Here is a 12709-nt window from a genome sequence, read left to right on the forward strand (position 1 = left end):
TTTTCAGTAGCAGTTGTGACTTTGTTCTGTCCTGCTCAGGACTCTGTACGATCAGAGATGAGTATGGCGGTTACCACCATTACTGAAAAAGCAGGAATGGATAAGTTTCAAAATTATTGGGGTGGATTAAGGCAAGGCAAGGCAAGTTTTCTATCAAGCACATTTCACTAGTGAGACAATTAAAAGTGATGTACATGACAAAAAGAACAGCACATTACCATTACATGAAGATAATTGAATAGTTGATGAACAAAAATAATTAAATAGAATAAAAATAAATAACTACAATTATTTTATGATTGTATAAGAAACAAAATGAGAAAATGAAAGGAAAGTTGGACTGAACACTAGGGCTGCGACAAACAATTAATTTGCAAATCTATTAATCTTTCTATTATTTTTTTGATTAATAATCAGATAGCTAAAAGTTCTTTAAAGATGATTTTTTTTTTTTTTATTTAACCAGGTGAAACTAAATGTTCTCCACCTGAGGAGTGCTGGATAGAGAATATTAACAGACGAAAAGTTTTTTTATCCTAAATGCAAAATGTTTACAGATTTTTTTTTACAATTTTAGGATAATTGCTGCTCTAAGTGAGTCGCTCTGTCAGCTAAAGGCATGTTTTAGAGTCTCTACACTCCAGTTAACGATTAATCGATTTCTGAATAAATTGCTGATTATTTCAATAATCGATTAACCAAGATTAATTGTTTCAGCTCTAGTTACAAAAGAAGATCACTCTAAACAACTAGGTTTTTAATCTTGATCTAAAGCAACTTGGGTTTCAGTGCTTTCACGGTTTTTTGAGAGTTTGTTCCAGATTAGAGGAGCAAAACTACTAAAATCTGCTTTCCATGATCTCCCCGCCATCACAAACCTCACATGTTAAGTTTGCAACAAAGAACTAGGACTTCAACTTTGGTCAAATGAGAAAAATGAGCCCTTCACAACAACAAACAGTCCCGTTTGGCTTGGTGTAAAACAGGATGTGGAAGGTCACATTATGCCACATTATTCAGTGAGCTCATTAATTCTAGAAAACCTGTTCCAGAAGTTTTTTTTTTTTTTTTTTTTCAATTAATAAAAAGTCTGGTGAGCTCTCACAGAAAATATCAAGTTTTAAGGCAATTCTCATCCAGGCAGTAGGCAGACTGGATCATCATTTGTTAAATTAATAAAAATAAAACTGGGGGAAAAATCCAGCCTTACAAAATAGAGGGCAAAAGAAAGAGTTAAAAGCATCAATTTGTTACCTTAAGCTCAAGTGCGCTGTAAAAAAAAAAAGATCAAACAATGAACAGAACATTGATGAGCATAACCTTCCAATATGGCTGCTTTGAAAATTCTTAGAAAGTGCAGAAAGATACTCATGCCATTTGCAAAGGACCAGGTTGATCTAGAGACTTAGAATCTACTTTATCTATCCCTTGGTATTACTCTTTCAGGGAAATTCTGATTCCAGTAGCTTATTTAGGGTACAAAGAGTTAAAGCAAGATGCCATTAAAGATATAGATGTGACAATTTATATAAAAAGAGATTGTATATAGTGCCAAAAAAGCATTAAAAAAAGGAAAAAAGGTTTTAATGTCTTGACGTATGTTTCCTTTAGATATAAAAATATCTGCACAGTTGAGAACTAAGGGAAGACTACATAGTAGTTGACTTGGATTAGTGCACAAATGTATGGACCTTATAAATAAGTTAAAAAATTACATAGGCTAGACAGTAGCTGGCATGTGTTATTGCACAGTGAGAGAGAAGAATATTGCACGAGTGACAATAGGTAATGTTTTGCATAAGATGTCCAAGGAGGGGGGTGCTGACCCCTGTCCCTCCTCCTATCACCTCCTCCTTCCCCCAAGTGAGGAGTTGTACAGTGTGATGGCTTGGGGAACATCAAGCTGTACAACTCCTCACTTGGGGTAAGGATACTAGGATAGAAGGATAGATAGAGAGTATATATTATCATTAAAAACTGCCAAGTTTACTTATAGAATTATTCATTAAAGCGGCAATCTAAAGTGCTCTATAGAACATAAAGGTTTGTAAGTCATGAAAAAAAGTTTCAAACAGGTCATTAGTCAGATTAATCAAAGCTGCAATAAAATAAAACAATGTTTGCAGTCTTGATTTTACGGAGTCGATAGTTTCTGCACATCTCAGGTTTCCAGGAAGTTTGTTTCAAGGCTAAGGAGCAAAGAAACTCAGTGTTTTCTCAGCTGTTGTAGGTCTGACCGTGGGAAAACTGAGTTTGCAGGAATCTGAAGTCTTAAAAGAGGCTACACCTTTCAAACTTTACAAGAAACCCAAAAATCAATTCTGGATCCCCAATTACGTAAAACACTTTTAAAGCCACTTTTAAAGACCCCTGGTCCAGACCAGGGGTCTTTAATGTTTTCCAGGCAAAGGACCCCCAAACTGATGGCAAGATGGAGCGGGGACCCCAAAATTATATATATTGTATGAAATTGTGTTATATAAAACTGGTCCAATAGTCACTCTATAACAGATGGACTAATGTAATGAAATAAATTTCACCCTGGGATTATTAAAGCATTTCTGATTCTGATTCCTGGTCGATGGGACAGGTGTTATGAATGAAACGGTGCCCAGCTTGAAAGAGCTCCTGAGTGTCGCTGAATGTGTGCATTGATGACTGAAAGCCATCTTCTGCCTCCATTTATCTGTTTACTACAGTGTGTTAAATTCATGTTAATGTGGATTTAAAGACATTTCAATTAGTGGAAAAAATTGCAGTGGGGAATATACAAAAAAAACTGTAATCATCAAAACTTTCACGACCCCGATGCAGTACCTCTGCGGACCCCTTAGGGGTCGCGGACCCCCTGTTGAAGACCTCTGGTCTAGACGTTGGCAAAAGCATCTTGGAATAGCTACAGCTGCCTGATTATTATCATTATTATTTATTTACAAAGACCAGTAAAGACATTGTTGGGATAGACTTATAAAAATACAGGCATGCACCCGTTTTAATGTGTGATGTCATTAATGTGATATGAAAAATCTTATCTATCATTTATCATCTATAATTTGCTGATTCAATAACAGACTCTCTTTGGTTGTCAACATTTATTCTACAGCTTCCCTCAGCTTCCTGTTGTTATTCTTTAGTCTCATCAGGTTTGGCTTAGTCTCTATCCCCTCACCTTTGGGACTAAGGATGCTGTTCCTTCTCTGTTTACATGAACTTGGATGAAAGTAAGCCCTATCCACTCATTGATAACTACACATACTGAGTGGATTGGAGATTTAACCCTTTATAGGGCAAGTTACCATTTTTATCACTTGCATACCCCTTAGAAATTAAGTTCCCCCCCGTCCGTCATTGAGGTCTAGAAGCACAACATCTATATCCATCCATTCAGCAAAGATGCTGCTACATGGCGGTACATCTTATTTTGGCATTTGACCAATTAGATGAGCCCTTAAATGATACATTACCTTCTGTAAATTAAGATGAAAAAAAGTTAACAATTCAAGAAAAAAAAAGTGAACTGAAAAGTTAAAAAGTAAAGTTAAAAGGTTTATAAGCCTCTAAGGTTATGTTGTACTGAGAAAAAAAATGTGTTTCTTTCATCATCAGGGTTTTTCATGAATTTCTTATAGAAGCACTTATTTTTCTTAATATATGTGGGCAAGTTGGCGTTTTTTGTAATTTATGCCATCAAAATATCCATATTTTTTAACGTTACGAAGGTATTTTCCTGGATTCCAATAACACAATACAACAATGATCTATAAATTTGTAAAAATGTCTTAAAATAAGTGTATTTACCCTTAATTTGAGTAGGTAAATAAGAAAATCTCCCAGTAGAAGGAGCATGTTTATCCTTAAAATCAGTTTATTTGATATTATGCGCTTCAAACAGGAGACTGCATTTTTTTTCCTTATTTTAAATGTAAATGTTCTTATTCAATTCTAGACAAAATGCACTTATTTTCAGAAAAATTGACTTACTTAGATTTCATTTTTTTGCAGTGCACTCTTTGCTTGAAATTTAGATGTTTAAAGTCTTTCCCTGAGTGGCCTATAAAGGGTTAAGTAAATAGTACATCTTTTTTTTATAGCACTTTGTTATACTTGTAGTTAAACTTTTCTATAAGTCATTTTAAAACCAAATTAATGTTGATAAAAAAAAATGTTTATCAGTTTATAGCCTGGTTAAAATGTGCCTTACCTTCAGCTCCTTCGCACCGGTGTTGCAGTGAGTTCAGGTGACAGTCCAGTCCCATCAGCCCGGCAAACATTTTTCCTTTAATCATGTTAAAAATCAAAATATTTAAAATGTTCAGAAGTCATGGAAAAGTCAGATACACCAGGAATCAAACATCCACCATGTTTTAGAAAAACTGGAGCCAAACATATGGACTGATCTCATTTCCGCTCTGGAAACTAAACACTTTTTTTGTTGTTGTTGTTAATTGTTATAATTATCGTGTGTTTAATTTTCCAAACGCTTTATTCAACACTAAAACCACTTTGTTTTTGTTCTTTTTCTCTAAATTCAAGTTGATTAGATTCTTACTTTTTCCTCCTCTGTGCGTCAAACACAAAAAAAAGTTCAGTCGCGCTTCCACAGGCGGAAAAGAAAAGCTGCTCCTTTTGTCATGTTTCTGCAAATAAAGCAAAGCTGGGAAATAAAGAGATATATCCGTTATGGAGTAAAGGCTGCGGAAGGAGATCTAGGTTGTCTGGTCAGGTCGATGATCGATCAGTAATCCGTTAGTCGGCCGCTGCTGCGCCCTGCGTCATGCGTCATGCGTCCTGCTGCAGCTCCTACGTGTTCAGGAATTTGACTCCTTCAGATCTACAGCAGACACAATCCTGCGACTCTTTGGTGCTTTTCTTAGAGAGGGAGCCAACTACATAGGACTCATTATTGCATGCTTTGTAGGATCTTAATGTTTTCCTAAGCGTTTCAAACTAACCGCGTTGCGCAATATTACCCTAAATTGTCCTAATATCCAAAAAAAAACGACCCTTTTCCAGGAGAATAACCAGTGTTGATCTTCACTGGATCCTCGGATATTTCATTGTTTTCATGGCTTAAAGGGAAACCATGAGAAAACCAGCGAAACTTCAATCGGTTCATCTTATTTCCCACACTTCTAAAGGGTCTTTTCATTCAGCCTTGCTGGCTGATGGACAACAGCCTCCTGCAGATAAAAGGGGCTCAGTTCAGCACTGACTGAAGTGCTGCACATAGTGAAGGATGGAGCCTCTCTTTTATCAGTTTGCATGTGGATGAGATCACCAGGTCAACATTAACAAGCTAAGGACCTAATGAGGGCAGAAAACTCATGACCACAGGGCGTTTTGCTTCAATAAACCTTCTATTCTATAGAACACAGTTTCCATTACTGTATTGATTAAACATATTTTTTTTTTAACATTATGTTTGACTGTGGTGTTTTATGCCAGAAATCAAAGATCTAATAATTAGTTTGTGGTGCTTTTAAAGGTGTCATGAATGTATGTCTATTGTGGCGTCATGGTGCTGTTATTGATTGTTGCCACAAGATGGCAGTAGAGGTTTTAGTCTTAGATGCAAATGTATGATAATTCCAACTCCAACATTTATTAGAATCAGCAGATTGATTGCCAGGTAGGTTTGTACTTACAAGGAATTTGACTGAAAATCAACCAGTAAAGGTCCGGAGACAAAAATAACATTTTCTGTCTTCTTTTGGATATTTCAACAGCTTTTTAAGAAAAAAATCTTGTTATTCATATTTTGAACAGGATATCTCTTTTTATATTCCTTCTTTTTATCTGTTAATCGAAAAGTTCGGTCATATTCACAATTTAAACTTCTGAAAGATAAATTTTCATTAGAATGTGCTTTACTGGAGACATCCATGTTTGCAGAGGTGTCAAGTAACGAAGTACAAATACGTTGTTACTGTACTTAAGTACATTTTTTAGATATCTATACTTCATTATTTATTTTCCTCTTCTTTATAAAAAAAAAACAACATTTTTCCATTTTAAAATCTAAAGTGTTTTTTGTTTTTTTTAAATAGAGAACAATCTTTCAGTTTGGTATATAGACAGTTTCCTAATTCACATATTTTATAAAACACCTGAACTGACCATTTATTTGTATTTATTTGTTATGGCTTAATGAGAGCAGTGGGCTTTAAACCTGGGTTTGAATGGAGACAAAGCCATTCTCAAGCACATATCAAGGTGCTCATTTTGAGCCTGGATCCACATCTATTTTTGATTGTTAATGGTTCACCGCAGTTCTTCCAGCAGTCCACACTTTCTCTGCTCTCTTTTTCTCGTCGTCTTCTCCTTCTTTCCCATCGCCAGGCCTGCCAAAGGTTTGCCTGCTGTGTCTAAAAGTAGCAGCAGCAGCAACCCAGACTGACAGCAGCTCATTGGCTAATTGGCATCAGGCATGAGGATGGACTGATGGACTGCAGCCTCCTACCAGAGAGAAGTGACTGAAATAGTTTGTGGCTTGGGTGCGAGGGATTTATAATATAGTTTATGATATTTATAATATAAATTTATAATATTTGAACATCACGTTGATTTGAGGTGCTCTCATAAACTGTACCTTTATCATGCTTGTCTATAATTTTATTTCTAATCTCCTGAGACATCTCCTTTCTTTGCTTCCGCTGGTCCATGCTGGGTGTGATACACACCATGTTATCAAATAACTCAGGATCTTTGGTCCTATATAGGACCACTGACTGATTGCAAGATTGTCAACAACTGTGATGCTGATTAGTGGAAGAACCTTAATTTAAAATGCCTCTTTGGTCACATTATTTTCAGCCTCTTTTGGGGGGGGTACCATCATTTTTGCTCAGACCCGTTTTGAGATTTTTTTCTATTGAAAAATGGTTGAAAAGCAATGTCTTTATTTTAAGACCCAAAAAAAAGAAGAAAAAAGCAATATCTGAGTTTTATTTTTATTGATTTATATTTTTTTCGTCAGATTCATTATTTTGTGACCATTGTTGGTTTTTCTTTCATTAAACGAGGCGTACCGACAGTTTTGTCCAGGTGTGTTAGTATAATGTCGTTTGTCTCTATTATTAGTGGCCAGTGCATGTCAGCATTATTGTGTATAAGTAGATTAATAAACACGTAACAGCCCAGAAGCTTTTAAATAGATCTTAATTTCAAGGTATAATATATATTTTGTGGAAAATACAGACCTGTATTAAAAGTAGCGTTCAACAAACAGACATCAGCATATTAACAGCGTTTATCAGGCAGCAGATGCAGCAAGATAAGCAATGGTCTCAATAGGCTCATAGTGGGATGCTCTTTGATGATTCTTTATAAAAGAATACAGCAAATTAACTGTAATGCAGTAATTCCAGTTTTCCTTCATTCATAAAGCCTTTTTGTTTAAATTTTTTTAATAACTTAATTAATAAAAAAAAAACCCAAAAAAAATCACATTTATTTAGACAGTATAATTTTTCCTATTAGGACCATGGTCCAGATGCAGGGAAGGTGCAATTTTCTATAGACTCAGAAGTTATATTTTTACCATCAGATGAACTGCAGAAATAAACCTTCTTTATAGGATTCTTTTGCTCTTCCACAGTGTTATGAGGTAATGGAGATAACGATCTAACTTGAGGCGTTATGGATAAAGACAATAGGGAAAAAAAAAAACAAAATTAGCTGCAAGTTGGTGAGAGAGGACAACATAACTTTTATTAATGCAGAACAGCAGTAATATTCAACATCTCAACAAATAAAACAGATTTCTTTTCCTAACAGTTGCTATAAATTTACAAGCATATTACATGAACAGCTGTCAACCCATTAAATGAAAAAGGACACAACAAAGGTTATGAAGGGTGTTTAACTAAACGACTCCCTCCTCAGTGTCCATGTGGGTGGTCCTGCTGCTGAACACGTCGGCCAACATGTGTTTGGGGATCTCGGAGCCGCGGACGCGCAGCGTGTAGCAGGCGTCCTCCACTTTACCCAGGCTCTGTCGGAGCGTGTGGAGCTTCTTAGAGACCTCGTACGGGCCCGTGTTCCCGATGTAGGAGAAGCCGTCGTGGATCTGCCTCAGGAACTGGCTGAGCTGGAACGGCGTGTCTATGTCGCCGTTTCCGACACTGCCGATGCACAGCCGCATAAGCTCCCCTGTCAGGTCGGCGACGCCCAACAGGTAGTCGGCCGGCGTCACCTGGAATGTCAGAACGTGAGCGCCCAAAGGAGGGGCTTCAGCCGAGGCCTGAAAGGAAATAAAATAATCAAAAATCATATGAAATGTTTCATCAAGACTATTTACTTCTTAAACTTAAAAAGAAAATAACTCAGTAGTCATGTGATGTCCTAACGTAAAGGTTCATTAAGAAGGAAAAAAAACAGAAGACAATTTGGGAGAAAGATTTTAAAGGGCAGTTACCTTAAAATAACAAAATCCTAATTTTAAAATATCTCAGGTAAATGAATGTAGATATATATGACAACTGTCTAAGGTTGCTAGAGCAGGGGTCGGCCACCCAAACTGCTCAAAGAGCCATATTGGACCAAAAAAACAAAAAATAAATCTGTCTAGAGCCGCAAAAATGTAAAAGTCTTATACATGCCTCGTATGGAAACGCGGGCTCTAAGTGTATTATCCCACTATAGAAAATGACTATGTGAGCTTAAATATATAATAAGCATTCATGATTAAATCTTTATCCTGGAGCAAATGTCACATAGCAGCATGAGGTGAGGGAGGAGCAGTGAACGCTCCCATCACGCGCTGCTTAACCGCCCTTCACCGCGCGGTTTAAGTTTTGTTGCATTGATGAAATTATAGAAACAGGATCAAGGAATCTTTCTATGGTGGACGTGTTTTTGTTGGGAGGAGTTGATTGAGTCATGAAGAACCAAGCAGGAACTGACATCCATCAGAGCAGAGCTCTTTAACCCTGAAATCCCCCATCCCAGCGTTCCTTGGTGGGATTTATAGTTTTAGGATTTTTGGGGAAAAAATGGAAGAAAGTTCCCATCCCTGCATCAGAGCTCTACCTGTTCGATCTGTGGACGGTTTTCCATTCTTGCAACAAAACTAGCAGCAGTAGTGGAGTTTGGAGATGTAATCCACTTCTTAAATCTACATTTGCTCTCTCAACTAATTTATCCAGAAGTTCTGCAATCACCATTTTCCTCTCCCTTCCAGCTTGGTGATCGGCTGCATATTTAGCTTGCCTTCCCTGGAAGTGCCTTTCCAAATTTTTATTTTTATTTTTTGCCAACCTCTCATTACCAAGCAAAAATGCAGGGAATCGTTCCGCATTGATATTGAAAGAAAATGATTCGGTCCTTCCTTTGAATCCTCTTTTCTCATCAGCTATCTTCCTTTTTTCCTCTTTGGGATCCATGGTCCGAGACACTCCAGCAGCCTGGCACCGCGCAGCGCTGGTTGCAAGTTATGACCACTGACCTCTATGGCTATGACGCAAATTATTGTTTAAATGTATTTATTATACAAATGTTTACAGCATTGGAAAACATAATTATTTTTTGTTTGATCTCCTGCACACCATATTAAAAAAAACAAAAAAACAAAAAAAAACTCGATTTTCAGACATTTTTGAAAAAGCTCCAGGGAGCCGCAAGGGGAACGCTAAAGAGCCGCATGCGGCTCCGGAGCCGCGGGTTGCCGACCCCTGTGCTAGACTATTGACTTTTTGTGTGGTCCAGTCAAAGTCCACACTCATACACACTCCATTTAATCATATGGACCTTGAGATATTTTGCCATTAAGAATGGAAAAAATAAATAACCGACATCACCCAAAAAAGCTGAGCTGAAATTGAAGCAACGGTTTTCATTTTTAATAAGTTTTCAAAGCTACATACTTCATTTCCTCTTCATAAATACGCCCTCTAGATTACGTTGATATGGAACATAAAATTCCAACAGATTACACTGAAGTTTGTGGTTTTAACATGATGTAACATGAAGAATTTTAAATGATATGAAGTTTCAAAACACTAACTTTTATCCTACTTGAAATAAAAAGAACAGATAAAATTGTATAAATTGGACTTAGTATGATTTTATTTGAAGTGCCTTGTCTGAGGAAATGAATATAGTTGCCAAGGAGTTCATCCTGCAACTGCAGGATCACTGGATGGAACCCCAGCTCCATCATCGGTCAATAACTCACCTACTGCCAACTGATGGCACCGCCAGTGTTTGGCCATGTTGCTGACAAACGCACCTTAGGATCGCCGTTCTCCGTTCTCATGAAGACGAGCCTTGCATTGATTTCCTCCAGGCTGATAAGGCTGCGATGACGGATGTAGTGCAGGAAGGACACCGCTTCCACGTACTCCTGAATTCCTAAAGCACGAAATACAACCATCATAAATCCGCACAAGACATTAAAAAGGTTTAAGTAATTTAATTGGATGAGCTGCTGAAAATTTTAGATGAACAATGCAGAAAATTGTGGCATTTATAAAAGGTCACGTTTCTGTCAGTTAACTACTACCTGCTGCTAGAGCATTGAAGACCAAAGATAAAAATAATCATCATGTTTCCTGCCTCTGTTGTTTAATGAAGCCTTGGTGACTTTTTTTGCAGCGGCTAAGATGACCCCTCATTTGTTTCCAGCTCCTGAGTAAACAATAATCAAATAATTGCAGGACGGAAGCCGTTGTGTCTGAAGTTTACTTTCGGAGCTCCAGTCGGGCTTCAAAGCCGCTGTGAGCAATAAGGAGCAGGACACATGGACCGTGTTTACTAAATAGGAAGGACCTGGATTTTATTTACGTGTCGCAATTCAATTCATTTCAGTTTATTTCTATAGCGCCAATTCACAACACATGTCATCTCAAGGCACTTTACAGTTCAACCAGATCATACAATCAAATTGATTCAAAGTTTTCTATCTTAGGAAAACCAGTTGATTGCATCGACTCATTCACTTGAATGCAATCCCTCACACTAAGCATGCTTTTAGCGACAGTGGAGAGGAAAAACTCTGTCCTAACAGGAAGGAACCTCCAGCAGAACCAGGCTCAGTGTGAGCGGCCATCTGCTGAGGGCGACTGGGGTTCAAGGAGACAGAAGCAGACAGAAAAAGCAGCTGTAAAAGGCGGCCCCGTCCAGGAAACACAGCCAGGCCGACGAGCTCTGAGCCAACTCCCATGCCAGAGGATGAAGAGAGCACATCCAGCCAGTCACAGTCAGAGAAACAGGACTACACTGAAAACATTCCAATCTTGGACATCTATAACAAAGATGTTAATGGCAGCAGCACAGATATTTCTCTCCAGGATGGAGTCACAGCCAAACAGGAACAGACAAGGCGAAGCTACAAGGGTAAAGGGGGCAGACAAATGGAACACCCTATTAAAGTAATAACTAGGCTAACTAGGAAGGTCAGATGGACAGAAAGAAAGCTGGAGAAAGTGAAAAAAATGGACGGATGATTTGAAGGGATTGCAAAAATTTACATAAATATCAATTTAACGTGTATATGATCTATGCTACAATAAGTAAGGCTTTAAATGAAAACAGCAGTTTAGATTAGTAATATGTAGCACATATGCAGGCCAAACCTGCAAAAGAAAGAGTTGTCTCTTGAAAGTTCAGGGGAGTGTAGGATGCGTATGAGGTGAACAGGATATATGACATCAAAGGGTTACACAAGCTGTGAGGCAAGCAGCCAAGGTTCAGTTCCTGAGTTTTCAGCCAGGAGCTGTTAATATTATTTGCTCTAAAGCAGCGATTACCTTTGGTCAGTGGAACTTATAAACAATGACTAAGGGGAAAAACAAGCTGAAAAGAGGAGATATGTTATTGGCAAAGCATGTGGAAAAGTTGAGGGCTGAATCTAGTAGTAGTCTACTGGGATCTGACCTGCAGAAATAGTTCCTAATATTCGATTAATTATATAAATATTTATTTATAAAGTATGATGAATTATTGTGTAGATGTTTTTTTTATTAGTGTTTGACCACAAAGCGGTGAATCCTGGGAAAAGAGCATTTGTGGTTTCACAGCGTTAGTAGAGCTAAAAAGCTTATCAAAGCGCCGTGTTATCAGTGGTAATTGTGTTTAAATTTAGCCACAATATCTCTGATGGTCCTAAAAAAAAAAAAAAAACAGACCCATTACATAAGCCTGGGGATTTCTTTTACAGCAAAGATTATCAGGGGAACCCATAATCTCGTCCAGTCACCATTTAATAAGATAAAAAAAATGAAACAAGTAATTGGTGGAAAGTGCCACTAGTCACGTCCTGAAAGAGGCTCCACTGATTCCCTGAGTGGCAACAATGTAAAAAAAAAAACCTTCCCAGCTGCTAGATAACAACTCAATCTCACTCCCATTAATGTTTATATCCAAACGCAGCAGACTTCATGTCTACTTTTAAAAAGACTGGGGCTGCTCAGAAAACAGCCTGCATGCAAATCAGCCCTGTAAATTGTCTTTTACTTCAAAAACAAACATGGAAAGGACCAAAAAACAGACAGTTCAATACTTGCTAACCTGCTAAGAATGTTTACAATTCCTTAAAAAAAAGAGAAAATTTTAACCTTAAATTAAAGTATATTTATACTATGGAGGAAATTCTTAGGAATTAAAATAATCACTTTTCATTCTATTTATGTTGTTTTTTGGTTTAGTTTATTACATTGTAGGGAAAACTTTTATTTAGTAAAAACATTAGTAAAAAACAATTTTTTTACAC

General features: G+C 37.3%; 2 protein-coding genes across 2 annotated transcripts in view; both read right to left on the minus strand.

Moving 5' to 3' along the window:
- The window catches only part of disc1 (disrupted in schizophrenia 1), a 75918-nt gene extending 71047 nt beyond the window's left edge, over positions 1-4871 (minus strand). The window contains exon 1 of the mRNA XM_015379568.1: positions 4202-4871. Coding sequence (XP_015235054.1) covers positions 4202-4286 — 85 coding nt within the window. The 5' untranslated portion in view covers positions 4287-4871. The remainder of the gene's footprint in view (positions 1-4201) is intronic.
- A 2790-nt stretch (positions 4872-7661) lies between these two features.
- The window catches only part of tsnax (translin-associated factor X), a 9734-nt gene continuing 4686 nt past the window's right edge, over positions 7662-12709 (minus strand). Inside the window, 2 exon segments of the mRNA XM_015379566.1 lie at positions 7662-8242; positions 10229-10350. Coding sequence (XP_015235052.1) covers positions 7865-8242; positions 10229-10350 — 500 coding nt within the window. The 3' untranslated portion in view covers positions 7662-7864.

This window comes from Cyprinodon variegatus, unplaced genomic scaffold (genome assembly GCF_000732505.1).
Source record: "Cyprinodon variegatus isolate N-32 unplaced genomic scaffold, C_variegatus-1.0 Scaffold195, whole genome shotgun sequence".
In the NCBI taxonomy this organism is placed as follows: domain Eukaryota; kingdom Metazoa; phylum Chordata; class Actinopteri; order Cyprinodontiformes; family Cyprinodontidae; genus Cyprinodon; species Cyprinodon variegatus.